At 37.2% G+C, this 22,076-nt stretch overlaps 1 protein-coding gene across 1 annotated transcript in view; it reads left to right on the forward strand.

Annotated features, from left to right (window-relative positions):
* The window catches only part of CEP128 (centrosomal protein 128), a 441,766-nt gene that overhangs the window by 37,731 nt on the left and 381,959 nt on the right, over positions 1 to 22,076 (forward strand). Inside the window, exon 7 of the mRNA XM_068966164.1 lies at positions 16,602 to 16,718. Within this exon, the coding sequence (XP_068822265.1) occupies positions 16,602 to 16,718 (117 nt within the window). The remainder of the gene's footprint in view (positions 1 to 16,601; positions 16,719 to 22,076) is intronic.

Genomic DNA, 22,076 nt, shown 5'->3' on the forward strand with positions numbered 1-22,076 from the left:
TGTTGACTGATTTTTATTAGCTGTAATATTAGATTGTCACTGACCTCCTTTTCTCCATTTGAGAATGCTGCAGCTGACAGTACTTCACAGAATCACTTTTTTTGTTGTTTTAATACTTGATATTTAGAAAGTCCTTGACAGTTTTCCGTTGTTATCTCTAATTTTCTTGAAAAGATCTATAGTCTTTCCCATTCTGTTGTTTTCCTCTATTTCTTTCACTGATCATTGAAGAAGGCTTTCTTATCTCTCCTTGCTATTCTTTGGAACTCTGCATTCAAATGGGTATATCTTTCCTTTTCTCCTTTGCTTTTCACTTCTCTTCTTATCAGAGCTATTTGTAAGGCCTCCTCAAATAGCCAGTTTGCTGTTTTGCATTTTTTTTTCTTGGGGATGGTCTTGCTCCCTGTCTCCTGTACAGTGTCACGAACCTCTGTCCATAGTTCATCAGACACTCTGTCTATCAGATCTAGTCCCTTAAGTTTTATATTTCACTTCCACTGTATAACCATAACGGATTTGTTTTGGGTCATACCTGAATGGTCTAGTGGTTTCCACACTTCCTTCAATTTCAGTCTGAATTTGCTAATAAGGAGTTCATGATCTGAACCACAGTCAGCTCCTGGTTTTGTTTTTGCTGACTATATAGGGCTTCTCCATCTTTGGCTTCAAAGAATGTAATCAGTCTGATTTCGGTGTTGTCCATCTGGTGATGTCCACGTGTAGAGTCTTCTCTTGTGTTGTTGGAAGAGGGTGTTTGCTATGATTGGTACGTTCTCCTAGCGAAATTCTATTAGCCTTTGTGCTGCTTCATTCTGTACTCCAAGGCAAATTTGCCTGTTATTCCAGGTGTTTCTTGACTTCCTACTTTTGCATTCCAGTCCCCTGTAATGAAAAGGACATCTTTTTTGGGTGTTAGTTCTAAAAGGTCTTGTAGGTCTTCATAGAACTGTTCAACTTCAGCTTCTTCAGCATTACTGGTTGGGGCATAGGCTTGGATTACCGTGATATTGAATGATTTGCCTGGAAACCGAACAGAGATCATTCTGTCATTTTTGAGATTGCATCCAAGTACTGCATTTCTGACTCTCTTGTTGACTGTGAGGGCCACTCCATTTCTTCTAAGGGATTCTTGCCCACAGTAGTAGATATAATGGTCATCTGAGTTAAATTCACCCATTGCAGTCCATTTTAGTTTACTGATTCCTAAAATGTCGATGTTCACTCTTGCCATCTCCTGTTTAACCACCTCCGATTTGCCCTCATTCATAGACCTAACATTCCAGGTTCCTATGCAATATTGCTCTTTACAGCGTTGGACTTTGCTTCCCTACTATTATTTTAAATTTTTCCTATTAATTTAATGTAAATATTGATTTAGTTTGTATAAATCTACCATCTTACTCTTTGCTTTCTGTTGGTTCCACTTCTGATGTTTGAAAATTTTTTTTTTTTTGTCCTTTGGATTGATTAGTTTTCATTTTCCATATTGCTAATTATACCTTGTTTTGTTACTCTTTTTATAGTTAATGAAGGGATTAAAACATGCATCCTAAATTTATCAAATCTATATAAAGTAGCACTTTAAGATCTTCCCAGGAAATGCAGGATTTAGGAAATTCTAACCCCATTAATCTCACTCTCCACTTTTCTGTTACTATCATATATTTTAATTTTGTATTTCATTGAACTGCATCAGTCAGTTTGTTGCTCAGCTGTGTCTGAGTCTTTGCGACCCCATGGACCGCAGCACAGTAAGCCTCCCTGTCCATCACCAACTCCTGGAGTTTACCCAAACTCATGACAATTGAATCGGTGATGCCATCCAACCATCTCATTTTCTGTCATCCCCTTCTTCTCCCACCCTCAATCTTTCCCAGCATCACAGTCTTTTCCAATGAGTCAGTTCTTCGCCAGAGAACTCTGGTGGCCAGAGTATTGGAGTTTCAGCTTCAGCATCAGTTCTTCAAATGAATATTCAGGACTAATTTCCTTTAGGATGGACTGGTTGGCTATCCGTGCAGTCCAAGGGACTCTCAATAGTCTTTTCCAACACCACAGTTCAAAAGCATCAATTCTTCAGCGCTCAACTTTCTTTATAGTCCAGCTCTCACATCCATACATGACTACTGTATGAAAAATCATAGCTTTGACTAGACGGACATTTGTTGGCAAAGTAATGTCTCTGCTTTTTAATATGCTATCTAGGTTGGTCATAACTCTTCTTTCAAGGAGTAAATGTCTTTTAATTTTTATTTTATATAGATTGTTCTTTTAGATTTGTCCTTATATTTATTTTTCTTTGATTTACACTTATTTCTATATTTTTTATTCCTTTCTGCATCTCTGAGATTCTACATGTGCCTTAGGAACATACTTTAAAATTTACTTTAGAGTGAATCTGCATATACCAAACAGAATTCCATTTAGAATTTTATTTAGAGTGGGTCTTTTGGTGACAGATCCTGTCTATATTTGTCTGAAAGTGACTTTAGTTCACTTTCTTTGTTGAAAGGAATTTTCACTAGATAGAAAATTGTAGATAGGTGGTTGTTTCTCCATTCTGTACTTTGCAGATAACATTTTTATCATTTTTTGAGTTCTGTTGTTTCTGTTGAGAAGTCAGCCGTTTGTCTTAGTGGTGCTTTTTTGGAGGATAATATGTATTTTTTCTTTAATTGCTTTTGAATTTTTCCTGTTTTTGATTTTCTACAGTTTTACTAGTTGTGTTCTATTGATTTGTTGTTTGATGATTATAGTTGTGTTGACTTCCCTGGTGACTCAGACGATAAAGCCTCTGCCTACAATGCGGGAGACCTGGGTTCAATCCCTGGGTCGGGAAGTCCACCTGGAGAAGGAAATGGCAACCCACTCCAGTATTCTTGCCTGGAAAATCCCATGGGCAGAGGAACTTGGTAGGCTACAGTCCATGGGGTTGCAAAGAGCTGGACATGACTGAGCAACTTCACTTATCTTTTTAAAAGTTATTTTTGCCTTACTCTCTGTCTCTTCTTTGTAGACCTCACATTTCATGTAATGTTAGACTTTTTCAGTCAATCCTTTTTGTCTCTTAGGTTCATTTTCTATAATTTTAGAAATTTATTTCTCCATTCTTTATTTTAAATGTTTTCTGCTAATCTTTCATTTCGTTCCTTTCTTTGGCTAAATCAAATCTGTCAGACTAACCTATTGATTTTTATTTTTAGTCGTTACACATTTCATTTCTAGAATTTTTATTTCTCTTCTCTTTACTTTGTAGTTTTTTTTTGCCAAAATCCTCAAACTATATACTTTTGTCTCATAACTCCCTTGTTTGGACCTTTTATAGGTCTGTTTCTGTTACCTCTTATTTTTCTTGGATTTTGATCACATTGTTTTTGCCTTCTTTTTCATTTTGATTGGTTATTTGTGATGACAGAAATATTCATCTCTTCAAAGAAACCTTGCACGGGTAGTTTGATAATTATTATATATGAAAGGACATGTTTCCTTTTTGTTAGATTAGACTAGGGGCAATAGCAATCATGAATTACCTTATTATTTATCGTTGAGATATTTCAGTGTTACACTTCACTGCCAGGTTTCAGCTATTTTTGATTCATCCTTACTGCTTGTATATAGTCCTTCAGGATTCCAGTCCAAAGTTCTGGGGTGTGGGGATAGTGTAAGTTTAACCCTTCCTTGAAAGGGTTATCAACTTGTTTTTCTTCATTTTCAGAAATAGGCTGATATTTAAGAGAGAGAAGATAGACTGACCTCTTGGGTTTCTTTTTTATCCTGCATCTCGGTCTTGTCTGACTTTATCTCTTAAGCTTTCTAGTGCCTTAAAACAGATACTAAAGTAGTAGTTTTTGCTATTTAAGTTATTTTCAGTGGGAGAATTGGTCTGACTTAGTCTATCAGGCTTCCCTGGTGGCTCAGATGGTAAAGACACTGCCTTCAATGTAGGGCACGCAAGTTCAATCCCTGAGTCAGGAACATTCCCTGCAGAAGGGGAGGGCAACCCACTCCAGTATTCTTGCCTGGGAAATCCCATGGAAGAGGAGTCTGGTGGGCTACAGTCCATGGGGTCGCAAAGAGTTGGACATGACTGAACAACTAACACACACGTCTGGTCTATCATTTTTAGCAGTGAAACTCCTGGAATCTTTTTATTTCTATCAAGTTCCATTACTGTGTTTGCTGTTTTTATTGTACATGATTTTACCAAGTTTTTCAGCTGAGTCTTCCTTTACTTGCTACATAGGTGCATAACTTGTGAGCATGCTTTTTATAAGAACTTTGATCCAAATTCAAATATTCTTATTGCTCTGAAATCCTTGTAGATCTGAGTAAGCCATGGACATACCCAGTTGTCATGCTAGTTTGTTACATTGTTAGACAAGTGGGATAGTTTGGAGTTTGAAATGCTAATTTGCACAATGCACCTTACATTTGCTAAATTTCACCTTTCGCCGTTTTATAAAAAAAGCCGTAATAAACCAAGTTACTGTGTTTATATTTCTTTCATATAGCAAATAAAATTATCAAGTATTATCTATATAGTGTAGAATGTTAACATGGAGCTAAACTATAACCACCGAGTTTGAAGTTAACAGCTGAATTCAAAGAATGTCTGAGTTCTCTCATCATTACCATGTATCAAGAATTACTCCGTGTTAGATAAAAGCTATAACTGGGCAGCTAGATGTCACACCTCACTAGTGCTTAGCTCATTGGTGTGATTGGTTTATACAACTTGACTATTTACTGAGCTACCCAGTGGGCCCACCTCATCAGGGCACATCCTTTTATGTTGTCAAAACTTAGGAAATCGTACATACCTAATTGAGCACTCTTTTGAATTTTTTATCTGCCGTTTCCTCCCATCAAGTTGTGATGTTACAGCTTGTTTTGTGCTTTCTGTAATTTGCTTTCAAAGCAGATTTGTCTCATAACTGTGCAGATCCTCTCAAACTTCGCTTGGTTGTATGTAGTTCTGATTAAGAAACAGGTTGTCTAATGCAAAGTTTAAAAAATAATATGTTGAATTTTAGAAGGTCTTCTGAAGGCCACATGATGTTTACTTTCAGTTTGTGCAAGGCTTAGTATAGATTTTGTGACTCATCCCAGTTGAAGTCAGAGTTTACATTTTGTAACAGTTTGACACACTGTGTTGTATTTGTGAATTAATGATAGCCTGTCTCAGGGAAGATGCAGTTTTGTTGTCTGAGCATTAAACTTCTCAGAGGCTGCAACCTGTGTCCCCATCTCCAGATTTAAGTTTAAAATAAGATTACTGAAGTGATGCACATTCACTGTGGAAACCTTTTAAATATTGTCAAGTACATAAAGAAAAATGACTGACTGCTCCTGTCATCTACCAATTTCAATTTCTTTTGGTAACTGCTTTTAATCACATTTATTGTGCATTATTCTGAGGCTACAGTTGTTTATCATGCATTTTTCTCAGTAACTGAAATATATCTTGAAAGTTTATAGAACACATTTTTCTTTCAGAGGCAGAAAGTATTAGTTCCTATAGCACATGCCAAGATCTAATTTGTTAATCCTTTGGGTGTCATAAATTTTTGTTTGTTTGTTTTCAAACTGCCCATTTCAAGGGGAATATTATTTTAGCATGATGTTATGGGAAATATTTTCTGTCAACACTTAATCGTGATAATAAACAATATTTTGTATGCATCATACCATAGGAGAAATTTTAGTCCATTAGTTATCTGGGCTTTATCTGGCTGAGTGTGATAGGAGTGCATATTAAGTTTGATTATTTAAAAACATTTTTATTTTGATTTCTGTAGGAAGGCCACTAAATTGGAAATGTAAACATGGATCCAGCAGCTTATGAGTTAATTATTAATCAAACTCTAAGAACTCCCCCAATACTGCATTTAGAATAAAATAGTTATTGCAGAGATTACAATGGCAGCGTGTATAACTCATACTTACTGAAGTGGATTTTAAGCCAGCAGATATTATTAAAGATCTGAGGAATTAACATATTGATACGCCAGAATACAATCCTGTGAATAGAATGCTTTTGCTGTTGTTTCCTCTCTCTTCATTAAAATGCTGACTTTAAAAGCTGTCCTAACTTTCATTGTTATCCTGCTTTTTTTACAACTAAATTTAGAGATTCAGGACATTTTGATATCTTGGCAGTGAATTTGACTGATTAATATGGACTCTGGTGAAAAAGAATTTTTCAATGTTAGGCTTTTCCCTTAGGTCTCAGAAATAGAAAATAAATGTGGAGTGGCAATAATGCATGTAGTCCTTATAATCTTATTATTGGGAATTATCTTATCTTTCAAAAGTTATAAATGTATGCTGTATTGCAAGGTACAAAGCCCCTGTGCCCTTCTGTTTAGAACTGTTTATGTTTGCTCTTCCTTTGGTCTTCTCTGTCTCAGGAAAGTGTGTAACAATCTACCCAGCAGTCAGCTAGGATTCACTCCAGATCTTGTTTTTCATACCACACTTCCAATCCATTATCAAATTTTGTCATTTTTATTTCTTGCAGTCTTGCTCAGTTCCGTCTATATCATCTAATACTTCCGTTCAGTCACTTTTATTGAGTTTACTGCAGTGGAATGCATTGAACTTGGTCTCTTGCCTCTTACAATTGTCCATATCAGTGCTGACAGTTCCCAGGTGATTTTTATTTTATTTTTTGGCCGTGCCGAGAAGCTTGTGAGATTTTAGTTCCCCAACCAGGGATTGAACCTGGGCCCGCAGTAGTGAGAGCACAATGTCCTGACCGCTGGACTGCCAAGGAATTCTCCCACGTGATTTTTAAAAGTAGTCATCACAGTGAATTTCTCTAATGCTTTTTAAAACCCTCCCTGAGATTATTCTGTTTCAAATGATTTACCATAGGCTATATTGCCTGCATTATCTGGCTTTCTCTAGGTTCCTTGGTTTTGCCAAACTCATTCCTACATTTTGGTCTTTGCATTGGCTTCTCTTTTCCCGTTGTTTTGCGCGGCTGGCTCCCTTTTGTCACTCAAGTCTTCTGTTGACAGCCACCGCCTCTAGGGGGGCCACTCTTACTCCCCCTTTGTTGTCATTGTCAGCAATTAGCATAGTGAAAACACTTCTGTATACTGCCTTTTTCACTTAATATATTTTTGATATTGTTCCATATTAGTATTTCATGAGCTTCCTAATTCCTTTCTTTTAATATTTAAAGCATTCCATTGAATGTCCCATAATTTATTTAACCAGTCTTATACTGATGGACATTTAGGTGGTTTAAATCTTTTGCTTTTATCCACAGCACTGCAGTTATTGATCTTGAACATGCACTGTTTTTCACATGGGAAAGTAAATTGGTAGAATAAATTTCTAAGAGTGGATTTATAAGATTAAAGTTTATGTGCATTTGTAATTTGTTGCATATTGCTCAATTTTATAATTAGTATTTTGAATGTCCTCTTCCAATACTTTAATCTGAGAATTAACATTTATCTTACTCTTTTCCAAAAAGGATGAAATGTGGCTTACCTTAAAACTGCAATATGCGTGAAGATATGTTTTTCTAATTGGCCCATTGTATTGAGTTCCTTCTTTCCTTTAGCATCAGATCCCCATCTTCCTCTTCTTATGAGCCTGTTCCCCACCCCCAGCAGTTTTATCCAGGCCCATGATGACTCAGGTAGAGATGACATATCTTAGATTTCCTACGTGTCTAAATTGTGACCATGTGACTGACTAGGTGTGAGTAAAAGTGGTACATGCACCTTTTGGGTTATCTCCTTGAAAACAAAGACACTTGACTGAGATTTCCTCTGTCTGTATGTGAATTGAAATGGGGTTGTAGCACTGACCCAGCTTAAACCATGCAGGTGAGGATAACAGTCTGGGGGCGATGGAGTAACAGATGGAAGGAACCTAGATCTCTGAATGACCTTAGGGAAGAGAGTGGCCTGACAGCTTAATCTTACTTTCTTCTGGGCAGTAAGATGAGAGAGAAAGAAACCCTTATCTTATTTGAGCTGATGTGTATTTGATCCTTTGTACCCTAACTGATATAGAATATAACATAGAAAGAGATGAGAAAGAATAGACAAAGAGAAAACTGGAGCTATCCAAATGTATGTTTTAGGTCCTTGATTGTTGCTGACTTAGTTGGAGTTGAGTAACTCAATACAAATATTAACAGTAGAAAAAGGAAAATATTTTGAGCATATTAATCTCTCTGGGTGATTAGATCTAGATACTTTGGTAGCCCTATAGGATGATTATAATTTTGTTGTGTTCAGTCACTTAGTCATGTCCAGCTATTTGCAACCCTGTGGACTGCAAGATTGCTCAAACTCATATCCATTGAGTCGATGATGCCATCTAACTATCTTGTCCTCAGTCATCCCATTCCCCTCTTGCCTTCAATCTTTCCCAGCATCAGGGTCTTTTCTAATGACTCTGCTCATTCCATCAGGTGGCCAAAGTATTGGAGTTTCAGCTTTAGCATCAGTCCTTCTAATGAATATTCAGGATTAATGTCCTTTAGGATTGACTGGTTTGATCTCCTTGCAGTCCAAAGGCTCTCAAGAGTCTTCTCCAACACCACAGTTCAAAAACATCAATTCTTTGGCACTCAGGCTTCTTTATGGTCTGGCTCTCATATCTGTACTTGACAACAGGAAAAACCATAGCTTTGCCTATACAGATTTTGTTGGCAAAGTAATGTCTCTGCTTTTTAATGTGCTGTCTAAGTTTGTCATAGCTTTTCTTCTAAGGAGCAAGTGTCTTTTAATTTCATGGCTGCAGTCACCATCTGCAGTGATTTTGGAGACCAAGAAAATAAAGTCTGTCACTGTTTCCATTGTTTCCCCATCTATTTGCCATGAAGTGATGGACCAGATGCCGTGATTTTAGGTTTTTCAATGCTGAGTTTTAAGCCAGCCTTTTCACTCTCTTCTTTCACCTTCATCAAGAAGCATTTAGTTCCTCTTCACTTTCTGCCATTAGGGTGGTGTCATCTGCATTTCTGAGGTTGTTGATATTTCTCCCAGCAGTCTTAATTCCAGCTTGTGTTTCATCCAGCACGGCATGTACTCTGCATATAAGTGAAATAAGCAGGGTGACAATATACAGACTTGACGTACTCCTTTCCTGATTTGAAATCAGTCCGTTGTTCCATGTCCAGTTCTAACTGTTGCTTCTTGACCTGCATGCAGGTTTCATAGAAGGCAGGTCAGGTGATCTGGTATTCCAGTCTCTTGAAGAATTTTCCACAGTTTGGTGTGATCCACACAGTCAATGAAATTCATAAAATAGTTTGTGTGTTTATTCAGTTTCAATCATGCTAGTTTGTGTATATGTTTTATTTTTTTCTCAGTACTGTTTAGCTATTTCTCAATACTGACCAGCTACCTGTCTATTTAAAAATCCCTCTACCATGGATGAAATGGGGGTCTTAATAATTAGAAATGGAGAAGAAAATTATGTGAAGTGGATAGAAATTTTGTGGATGAAGTAGAAAAAACAAATATATGTATATTTTCTTCTTCTTCATCAGACTCTAGTTTATTTCTCAGGTGAGGATTTATTTGAAAATCAATTAAAAAGTTACATTAGTTAACTATCTATGGCTGCATAGTAAATCTCCCAAAACTTAGTGGCTTTAAACCTTTATTATTTCACAGTTAATATGGATTAGGAATTCAGGTGTGGCTCTGGGTCTTTCACAGGCTACGGTCATCTCAAGGCTTCACTAGAATGGATCTCCTTCCTTGCTCATTTGGTTCCTTTTAGGTTACTGGATTGAAGCATCAGGCCTCATGCACTGTTGGTCAGAGACCTCTTTTGTTTCTTTGACATGTGATCTCGGCACAAAGCATTTCAGCACATGGCAGCTTGCCTCTTTAGAGCAAGCGAGAAGTGAAAACATGCTATTAAGTTGAAAGTTAATTTATTGTTCCCTAATTGTTGAAGTGACCCTTCATCACTTATGTCATATTCTGTTCACTAGAAGGAAGTACTAGGACCAGCCCACACTCAAGGGGCGGAAGTTATTACCAGTGTGTGAACACCAGGAAGCAGAGACAGTTGAAACCCTGTCAGAAACTGCCTAACACGACAATTATTTCAAAACCGAGAGTCCTTCAAATATGGTACCTCAGTCTCATTTCATGTACCAGTTATGGTGGTAAGGTAGATAATGGCTAAATAATCTTGGGTTTTGATTTTGGTATTTAGTTACTTGAATTGCTTACATTTTGATAGGATGCTAATAATAGGCACAGCCTGCTTTCTTGAAGTACATCAGTTGTTCAACTCATTGAATTTAATTAGAAAATTTCTAATTACTCATTTAGTGTCAGTCTTCAATGGATAAAAGTTATTGAAAGGTAGGGTCTGTGCATACATTCGTGTATTGCTGTATCTCTAACCTCTGCCTAGCATTAAGCTGGAACAAATTAGTGTCTGTGTATTCTTACTGAATGAATAAGTGTGTGAAAATGGAGCTGAGAATTACAGATGCTGCTGAAAAAGGAGACTTGTATTGGAATCAGTTTTCTCATTAGTTTGTTTTGTGATTCATGGTTAATACCTTGCTTCATCACCTTGGTCTTTTTAGAATTAAAAATTTGGGTAAAAGTTCAAAATTCTGTCAAGTCCATATTTAAAAAAATTTTTTTGACTCATACCTTTTGCCTTAATAATTCTATGTAAAGATTGTGTTTTGAGTTTACAAAAATAATCTTTACAGGAGTATCTGTCACAACATGTGCCAGTAAAAATAAATTACAGTTATCCCATTATAAACAGGGAATTATTTTAATCAGTGGACAGAAAACTATAGCTTTGCTAAAAATCAGGATATAGATTTGTTGTCATGGAAATTTATCCATGATATGTGAACTGCAAAAAGAAAAAAATATGTATATATGTATATATACACTGTATATATATATATATAAACTGAAAAAATTTACAAAGCTCTAATATCCCAATTTTTGTTTAAAAATTTAAGTGAAATGGAATTATGTTTGACTAGTCATATACATATGCATAGAAAGATTTCTTGGGAGTATACAACAAAATACTTAATGTTATTTTTCTTCTGATAGATGATATTAACAGATTAAAAACTTTTTTATCATTCTATCTTATTTGTTTATTTTTAATTGTGAAATATATATAACATAAAATTTGTCGTCTTACCCGTTTTTAAGTGTTCAGTTCGTTAGTGTTATGTGCTTTCGCGGTTGTCCAACCAAATACAGAAGTCTTTTCATCTTACGAAACTGGAGCTGCACCCGTCAAACAGCAGCTACTTATTCCTCCTTCCCCCAGGCCCCTGCACCCACCGTTGTACAGGGACAGTTGAGTTGCTTCTGCCTTTTGGCTGTTGTGAGTAATGCTGCCACGAACATGGGTATACAAATAATCTCTTGGAGACCCGGATTTCGGTTCTTTTGGGTGTATGCCTAGAAATGCAGTTGCTGAATCATGTGGGGTAACTCTACTCTTTCTTTTTTAAGCAGCCGCTGGACTGTTTTCCATAGTGGCCCCACACTTGCGCACCCCCCCAGCAATGGGGGTTTCAGTTTCCCCGCAGCCTCCCTGACATTGTTTTCTGGTTTTTGTTGATAATCGCCATCCTAATATGTTTGAGATCATTCCCTATTATTTATTTTTAATATGTGTTGGTATTACTTTTCATATTGAGTGAGCAACGAAAGTATTACCACTTGTAAAAATAGAATGAATTAGCTTTATTTTTTTGATTTATTTTTAATATTGTTTCTGTAACAGCAAGTACTGCCTTTATTTCAGATGCAGTAGTAAATTGTTGGGATATTAGTGTTGACTGCTAGAATAAATTAGAAATCTGATGCTAAAGGTGTTTTGAGGTTTTAGTAAAGTACTCTGAATATCATATATATATTAATTATATATATATAATTGCTTATATATATCTTAATTGCTCTTGAGCACTCAAAATTGGAAACCCAAGACTTACCAGTCTTAGTAAATGTTAACTACTAATTTTTGATGGAATATTTTTGCTTAACCTTAATGACTAATTGAACTTATGTTTGCCAGGTCTTTTCAAAAAATAACCTGATTTGAGGTATAGTTTACCATAAAATTAATCTGCTTTAAGTGTGCAATTAAATAATTTTTAGTAGATGTACTGAGTTATGCACCTATCACCATAATCTAGTTTTGTGTCTGTTTGTTCAGTCGCTAAGTTGTGTCCAACTCTTTGTGACCCTGTAGATTGTAGCACATCAGGTTCCTCTGTCCTTCACTGCCTCCTAGAGTTTGCACAAACTCATATCCATTGAGTCCTTGAAGCTCTCTAACCATCCTATCCCCTGCCACTCCCTTTGGCTTCAATCTTTGCTGGCATCAGGGTCTTTTCCATTGAGGCAACTCTCTGCATCAGGTGGCCAAAGTATTGGAGCTTCAGCATCAGTCCTTTTAGCAACTTTTGAGGGTTGATTTCCTTTAGGATTCACTGGTTTGATCTCCTTGCAGTCCAAGGGACTCTCTAGAGTGTTCCCCAGCACCACAGTTCAAAAGCATCAGTTTTTTGGTGTTCAGCCTTCTTTATGGTCCAACTCGCCCATCCGTAAATGACTACTGGAAAAGCCAGAGCTTTGACTGTACAGACCTTTGTCAGCAAAGTGATGGCTCTGCTTTTTAATACACTGTTCAGGTTAGTCATAGCTTTTCTTCCAAGGAGCAAGAGTCTTTTAATTTCATGACTGCAGTCAACATCCACAGTGATTTTGGAGTGTAAGAAAATAAAATCTGTCACTGTTTCCACTTTTTCCCCTTCTATTTGCCATAAAGTGATGGGGCCAGATGCCATGATCTTAGTTTTTTGAATGCTGAATTTTTTTCTTAATTTAAATTTTTATTTTTACTTTATTTTACTTTACAGTACTATATTGGTTTTGGCATACATTGACATGAATCCGCCACAGGTGTACATGAGTTCCCAAACATGAACCCTCCTCCCACCTCCCACCCCACATCATCCCTCTGGATCATCCCCGTGCACCAGCCCCAAGCATCCTGCATCCTGCATCCTGCATCAAACATAGACTGGCGATTTGTTTCTTACGTGATAGTATACATGTTTTAATGCCATTCTCCCAAATCATCCCACCCTCTCCCTCTCCCTCAGAGTCCAAAAGTCTGCTCTACACATCTGTGTCTCTTTTGCTGTCTTGCATACAGGGTCATCATTACCATCTTTCTAAATTCCAAATATATGTGGTAGTATACTGTATTGGTGTTTTTCTTTCTGGCTTACTTCACTCTGTATAATCGGCTCCAGTTTCATCCATCTCATTAGAACTGATTCAAATGTATTCTTTTTAATGGCTGAGTAATACTCCATTGTGTATATGTACCACAGCTTTCTTATCCATTCATCTGCTGATGGACATCTAGGTTGTTTCCATGTCCTGGCTATTATAAACAGTGCTGCGATGAACATTGGGATACATGTGTCTCTTTCTATTCTGGTTTCCTTGGTGTGTATGCCCAGCAAAGAAGAATGGAACTGGAGGAATCAACTTGCCTAACTTTAGGCTCTACTACAAAGCCACAGTCATCAAGACAGTATGGTACTGGCACAAAGACAGAAATATAGATCAACGGAACAAAATAGAAAGCCCAGAGATAAATCCACACAATATGGACACCTTATCTTTGACAAAGGAGGCAAGAATATACAATGGAGTAAAGACAATCTCTTTAACAAGTGGTGCTGGGAAAACTGGTCAACCACTTGTAAAAGAATGAAACTAAATCACTTTCTAACACCACACACAAAAATAAACTCAAAATGGATTAAAGATCTAAACGTAAGACCAGAAACTATAAAACTCCTAGAGGAGAACATAGGCAAAACACTCTCCGACATAAATCACAGTAGGATCCTCTATGATCCACCTCCCAGAATACTGGAAATAAAAGCAAAAATAAACAAATGGGATCTAATTAAAATTTAAAGCTTCTGCATAACAAAGGAAACTATAAGCAAGGTGAAAAGACAGCCTTCTGAATGGGAGAAAATAATAGCAAATGAAGCAACTGACAAACAACTGATCTCAAAAATATACAAGCAACTTATGCAGCTCAATTCCAGAAAAATAAACGACCCAATCAAAAAATGGGCCAAAGAACTAAATAGTCATTTCTCCAAAGAAGACATAGGGATGGCTAACAAACACATGAAAAGATGCTCAACATCACTCATTATTAGAGAAGTGCAAATCAAGACCACAATGAGGTACCACTTCACACCAGTCAGAATGGCTGCGATCCAAAAGTCTGCAAGCAATAAATGCTGGAGAGGGTGTGGAGAAAAGGGAACCCTCTTACACTGTTGGTGGGAATGCAAACTAGTACAGCCACTATAGAGAACAGTGTGGAGATTCCTTAAAAAATTGCAAATAGAATGCTGAATTTTAAACCAGCTTTTTTTGCTCTTCTTCCAACTCCATCAAGGGGCTCTTTAGTTCCTCTTTGCTTTCTGCCATTAGAATGGTGTCATCTCCATATCTGAGGTTGTTGGTATTTCTCCCGGCAGTCTTAATTCCAGCTTGTGATTTATCCAACCCAGCATTTTGCATGGTGTGCTCTGTAAGTTAAATAAGCAGGGTGACAGTGTACAGCTTTGACTTTCTCTTTTCCCAATTTTTAATCAGTCTGTTGTTCCTTGTCTGGTTCTAATTATTGCTTCTTAACCAGCAAACAGGTTTCTCAGGAGGCAGGTAAATTGATCTGGTATTCCCATCTCTAATTTTCCATAGTTTGTTGTGATCCACACAGTCAAAGGCATTTGAATAGTCAATGAAGCAGAAGTAGATGTTTTGCTCCGGTGTCTTGCTTTTTCAATGAACCAATGGTTGTTGGCAGTTTGTTCGCTGGTTCCGCTGCCTTTTCTAAATCCAGCTTGAACATCTGGAAGTTCTTGATTCACGTTCTGTTGAAGCCTGGCTTGGAGAATTTTGAGCGTTACTTTGATATTGTGTGAGATGAGTGCAGTTGTGAGATAGTTTGAACATTCTCTGGTGTTGTCTTTCTTTGGGATTGGAATGAAAACTGACCTTTTCTAGCCCTGTGGCCACTGCTGAGTTTTCCAGATTTACTATTGCAGTTATTCAGATCATTAAGAGCTTCTCTGTGTATTTGCCACCTGTTAATCTCTTCTGCGTTTTTTTTAGGTCCTTACTGTTTCTGTCCTTTATCATGTCCATCCTTTCATGAAATATTCCCTTGATATCTCCAATTTTCTTGAAGAGGTTTCTACTCTTTCCCATTTTGTTGCTTTCCTCTACTTCTTTGCATTGTTCATTGAAGAAGGCCTTCCTCTCTTTCCTTTCTAGTCTCTGGAACTCTTCATTCAGTTGGATATATCTTTCTCTTTCTCCTTTGCCTTTTCTCTTCTTTTCTCAGCTATTTGTAAAGCCTCCTCAGATAACCCCTTTGCCTTCTTGCGTTTCCTTTTCTTTGGGATGGTTTTGGTCACTGCCTGTTCTTTTACAATACAATGAACCTTTGTCCATAGTTCTTCAGATACTCTGTCTACCAGATCTAATCCCTTGAATCTGTTCATTGCCTCCACTTAATCATAAGGGATTTGATTTAGGTCATACCTGAATGACCTAGTGGTTTTCCCTGCTTTCTTCTGTTTAAGTCTGAATTTGCAATAAGGAGCTCACGTTCTGAGCCACAGTCAGCACCAGGTCTTGTTTTAATAATCTAGTTTGGAATATTTCTGTTGCCCCAGTAAGATCCCTTGTGACCAAGACCCTTATTGACTCTATAGAATTTGTGGCAAAAGATATCTTGTAACAGGGCTGTATATATTGCTTCTCTTAAATGAATACAAATGTCTTTTATCGTATCCTCCTATACCAAATATATGCAAGTAGTCAAGTAGTGTATATTTTATTTAGGGGACTGTATAATAATACACATGAAGTGTGTTTGAATGTGGATCACTTTCAGCAAGGAAAAATCTTACATCAGAGAATAAATTCTATCATGTTTATTTTAGAGAGTCCCAATTAAACATTTTTCCATGTGACTTGATTTTTTGATCTTTTACAGTTGGTTTATTTTTAGCACATCAGAGTAGCAAAGGTTGACAAGCCCTTTCAATTATTTGTTGCATATGAACATCAAAACCTTCCAAGGCAGGTCATGGTTTTAGATAATTAAAATGAAAAAGAACTAAATAGAACAGTTTATCATTCATAAAGTAATAAATACAGTTGTAGGAAAATTGGTAATTGTCTTCTAACTCACCAGAGGGCACTCTTTTCTAATTTATTACCTTTCACTCTGATCTTTAGACACAGGTTATACTTTGAAACATTTCAGTCTTTTCCTGGGGTCTAGGTTTGGATTACTTGGAAACTAATGATTGTTTACTATTGCAACTTTTAGTGAGTATTTTTGTGACCTGCTTTATAAATGTCATTAAAAATGGTTCTACAAGTAAGGCACAGTCTTAAATGCTTTAGGCAGTAGTGTATCTGGCATAAAATATCTCTTCAGTTTAGTCTTTTTTTTTTTTTGCCTAGCAGCTCTATAATGGCACTTTTTTCTTTGTTTATGTTAAGGTTTCAGATCGAGTGGAGCGGCGGCTTCAGGAAATAGAGAAAGAGATGCGAACAGAAAGAGAGCTGGTGGAAAGACGACAGGATCAACTGGGACTTATTTCTCAGCAGCTGCAGGAGGTTTGTGAAAAGTGGCTTTTTGTAATGTAAATCCTGAGGTTAGGTGGTTGTTTAGCTATTGTTAAAATGGTTTTAGTTCCTGGGTGCTGCATGTGACAGTTCAGTCCATGTGAGAAGTGCAGCGTATTGCTTACAGCTCCTTGTATGTAGATGACCCTTTCTGGTTCAAACCCAGAGCCTACGCTTTACTGGGTGTATGACCTTGGGCAAGTTCCTTAACTTCTCTAGACTGATTTCCTTTGCTGTTGTTCAGTTGCTCAGTGTCCGACTCTTTGTGACCCCATGGAATGCAGCATGCCAGGACTCCCTGTCCATCACCAACTCTGGGAGCTTGCTCAAACTCATGTCCTTCGAGTCAGTGATGCCATCCAACCATCTCATCCTCTGTTGTCCCTTTCTCCTCCCACCTCATTCTTTCCCAGCAACAGAGTCTTTTCTAATGAGTTAAGTCTTCACATCATTTCCTCTGTAGAAAATAGAAATAATCATAGCAATTTACTTAATCATGTTGGTGCAGGAGTAAATAAGTTGATGTGGATAAAACAGTTAACATAGTGTCTAGCTTGTGCTCCATACATGTGAACTGAAGGTATAATTATTCAGATTCATTTTCTTTGGTGTGAACTAGGCCAGGGATCAGCACACTGGCCTATGGACCGGATCTAGCCCACTGCTGATTTTTGTAAGTGAAATTTTATTGAAACATAGCCACTCCCATTCATTTTCAGTACTTTTGTGACACAACAGCAGAGTTGAGATGTTGTGAAAAAGACTGTATGGCTCACAAAGCTTAAAATGCGTATTGACTGACTGGCTCTTTATAGAAAAAGTTTGCAGATCCCTGGACTAGACTATCGTCAAATTCCAACTGGAGGTTACTTATCCATTAGGTCACATTGTTTTTTTGTAAATAATTTTGTTTATTTATGGCTGTGCTGGCCCTTCATTGCTGCATGTGGGCTTTCTCTGGTTGTGGTGAGCGGGGGCGACTCTTTGCTGCAGTGCGCAGGCTTCTCCTTGAGGTGGCTTCTCTTGTCGGGGAGCACAGGCTCTGGGGTGCACGGCCTTCAGTAGTTGTGGCTCATGGGCTCAGCAGTTGCAATTCTCGGGCTCTGGAGCACGGGCTCACTAGTGGTGGTGTGTGGGCTTAGTTGCTCCATGGCGTGTGGGATCTTTCTGACCCAGGGATCTTCTGGCTGGTGGATTCTTTACCACTGAGCCACCAGGGAAGCCCAAGGTAATATTTTTGTTTTGAAACTGCAGACTTATGAAGAAGTTGAGTGATTAGAACAAAGGAATAATGTAGATCCTTTGCCTTGATTCCCCTAATACTCATATTTGCCAGACTTGCTTTATTATTTTATATATGTATCTCCATGTGTATGTATATCTAAAAGTTTTTTTTGAGGCTAGTTGCTGACATAATGTAGATGCTTTTAAATCTAAATAATAGGGTGTGTACATTCTCTTCTGTTATCACAGGAGATTAACATTGGATCAATACTATTAACCTATAGGTTTTATTAAAATTTTGCCACTTAAAGTCCTTTTCTGGTCCAGGGTACAGTACAGGATTAAATAAGGCGTTTAACCATCATATCTCTTTCAGTTCAGTTCAGTCGCTCAGTCGTGTCTGACTCTTTGCGACCCCATGAATCGCAGCACTCCAGGCCTCCCTGTCCATCACCAAGTCCCGGAGTTCACTCAGACTCACGTCCATCGAGTCCGTGATGCCATCCAGCCATCTCATCCTCTGTCGTCCCCTTCTCTTCCTGCCCCCAATCCCTCCCAGCATCAGTCTTTTCCAATGAGTCAACTCTTCGCATGACGTGGCCAAAGTACTGGAGTTTCAGCTTTAGCCTCATTCCTTCCGAAGAAATCCCAGGGTGATCTCCTTCAGAATGGACTGGTTGGATCTCCTTGCAGTCCAAGGGACTCTCAAGAGTCTTCTCCAACACCACAGCTCAAAAGCATCAATACTTCGGCACTCAGCTTTCTTCACAGTCCAACTCTCACATCCACACATGACCACAGGATAAACCATAGCCTTGACTAGACAGACCTTTGTTGGCAAAGTAATGTCTCTGCTTTTGAATATGCTATCTAGGTTGGTCATAACTTTTCTTCCAAAGAGTAAGCATCTTTTAACTTCATGGCTGCAGTCACCATCTACAGTGATTTTGGAGCCCCCCAAAATAAAGTCTGACACTGTTTCCACTGTTTCCCATCTATTTCCCATGAAGTGATGGGACCAGATGCCATGATCTTCATTTTCTGAATGTTGAGCTTTAAGCCAACTTTTTCACTCTCCTCTTTTACTTTCATCAAGGGGCTTTTTAGTTCCTCTTCACTTTCTGCTATTAGGGTGGTGTCATCTGCATATCTGAGGCTATTGATATTTCTCTCAGCAATCTTGATTCCAGCTTGTGCTTCTTCCAGCCCAGCATTTCTCATGATGTACTCTGCATAGAAGTTAAATAAGCAGGGTAACAATATACAGCCTTGACGTACTCCTTTTCCTATTTGGAACCAGTCTGTTGTTCCATATCCAGTTCTAACTGTTGCTTCCTGACCTGCATATAGGTTTCTCAAGAGGCAGGTCTCCTTTAATCTGAAATAGTTTTTTAGTCTTTTTTTTTTCTAGCCAGTTATTTTGTAGAATGTCTTTTGTTTTAGGTTTGTTGATTTTTTTTTTTTTTCTCATCACTAGATTCAGGTCTTAGACTTCTGGCAGGAAACCCAGAGAATTATTGTTGTTTTTTCTCTAGGTTATCAGATCAGGAGGCATGTAATGTTGATTTGTTCCATCACTGATGAAAACTGAACATTGATTAAGGTGTTGCTTGCCAGGTTTCTCTACTGTAAAGTTACTACATTATGCTTGTTAATTATTTGTGTTATGGGGAAACCCTTTGAAACTTGAAAATAGCCTATATTTCATCATATTTTCACCTGTAAATTTTAGCATCTATTGATTCTTACATGAAATAGTTACTGCTGTAAGTGATACTAAACAGTGATTTTAAAAATATTCTGTCATATCTGTTACATTTATCAGTAGGAATCCTACTGTCAGGAAGTACTTTGTCATTTTCTCCACTCATTCATTCATTCATTAATATTAGTGTAGATTTATGAATTGTCATTTTATCATCTTGGTTATGTTTTATAATTGTCATTATAGGAAACTTGTGAGATTACCTTTAAATATTTCTTAGATATATAAAGCATAAAAAAAGTTAGAAACAAGGAAACCAAAAGATTTAAAAACAAAGAGTGCTTTATTTTTTTCTTTTACAAAATGTTTTTCTTTAAAAGTGATGTTCTTCAGATGTACTTGCGTGTTCTTAAAGATCATTAACCTTTTTAGATTGACAGATTAAATTTTTTTTAAGTTTTAGAAAACATGCCCATTGAAAATTAGGAATGAAAATTGCAAACCTGAAATTATAATGTAAGCTGATAGAAAAATCTGCTTTTGTTTTCTAAAATTCCATTTTTCCTCCATTTCATAAAAGGAAGCATACCCTTGTTAGTTGGTAATTACTTTGAAGAGGATACTTTGTTGAATAATTAGATACAGATGTGGGTAGCCTTTTTAAAAAAAAAAAAACAAAACAAAACCTTGATTTTTATACATTTGTTCTCAAAGCAAATTGCATCTGGTGAGCGTAAGAACAGCACTGAAGAGACAATTGTTCTTTTTTGTGAGAGAAGATTAGAGAAATTTTTCGTGCTTATTTTCTACTCTCTTTACAGAATGCAGAAAATTACAAAGAAAGAGGGAGAGAAAGATTGCTTCCCACCCCTATTCTTGAGAAACCAGAGCCTGAGTATTTGCATTGTAATTGTCATTTTGACTAAAAGCTTGAACAGTCCTTTGGAATTCCATCTCTGACAGTACAATAGAGGATCACTGTTGATAAGAAAAGTTTAATTTCATATTTTGTCACTTTAATATATGTGGTAACCTATGTGCTTTTAATAGGTGATTTTGGGTTAAACAGTGCAGTGGAAACTGGAAAGGATTAATTTAGCCTGATGCATTTTCCTACTCCCAAGTTAAGTGGCTTAGGGTGTTCTGGAAAGATCATGTTTAAGGAGAGAAAACACTTTGCTTTCTATTTGATATTAATACTTATGGATATACCTGTACTGTATGACAGTACTAATTTTGAATTTTGTTTGTGGCCATGGTGAAAATTGAATCTCTAGGTGGGTAAGTATGCCTGGACTTTTAGCCACTATATTCTTCTGCCTCCCTAAAATGTGTGATTCAATGTTAGTTCAAATTATGACAGTCAAAAGTTGTGAAGAGATTGGGAGTTGTCATTAAAAATTCCAGAATGTCAGAGATTTCTGGGTATTGATATAGTGTGTTATAGGGAGGCAGTTGTAGTTTTGGCTAAAACCTGCTTTGTTTTGGTGATCTAATGAGGTTCTTAGGTCCTCAGAGTTTTATCTGTTCCCACCTAATGAAAATCACAGTATTAGTAATTGGAAATGGATTGAGGGAAAGCCACTCTCCTTTTCTTATTTAGAGTTTTTAAAAATTGTCTGCCCTTCTGTTCTTTTTTTCCCATTCCTCCTGGTCTAAGCAGTAGGGTTATGCGCACACTCTGGAATTCACTTCCTTTGGTGAGCCTCAGCTGCTCATGTGCTACTGCACACGAGTGTCAGATTTACTTAACTTGGTAAGGGCCTTCCCTGGCCTGCAGACCTCACATGTCACATTTCAGACAGCATTGTTCTCGTAGCTCAGTTGATATCTCTCTGGAGAGATGAATGTTTCATTAGTTGTGCAATAATTTTCTTTTCGTATAGCTTTTAAAAATATATGTTTTAAATGATAGTTGATATACCTTGCTGTGTTAGTTTCTAGTGTACAGCAAAGTGATTGCTATTATGTGTTTTATATATATATACATATATATAGTTTTTCTCCAGATTCTTTTCCATTATAGGTGATTATAAGATATTGAAAATGGTTCCCTGTGCTGTACAGGAGGACCTTATTGTTCATCCTTTTGTTTATAGTAGTATGTTTTCATTCATCCCAAACTCCTAATTTATCCCTCCCCACCACTTTTTCCCTTTGGTAACCATGTTTCTGAGTCTATTTCTGTTTTGTAAGTAAGTTCATTTGTAATTGTTATTTTAGATTCCACATATAAGTGATACCATATGAAATTTGTCTTTGGCATAGTTCTCCATTCCATCCCTGTTGCTGTAAATGGCATTATTTCATTCTGTTTTATGGTTGAGTAATATTCCATTGTTCATATGCACCGCATCTTCTTTACCTATTTCTTGATTGATGAACATTTAGGTTGCTTCCATGTGTTGGCTGCTGTAAAC

This window comes from Capricornis sumatraensis, chromosome 2 (genome assembly GCF_032405125.1).
Source record: "Capricornis sumatraensis isolate serow.1 chromosome 2, serow.2, whole genome shotgun sequence".
In the NCBI taxonomy this organism is placed as follows: Eukaryota; Metazoa; Chordata; class Mammalia; order Artiodactyla; family Bovidae; genus Capricornis; species Capricornis sumatraensis.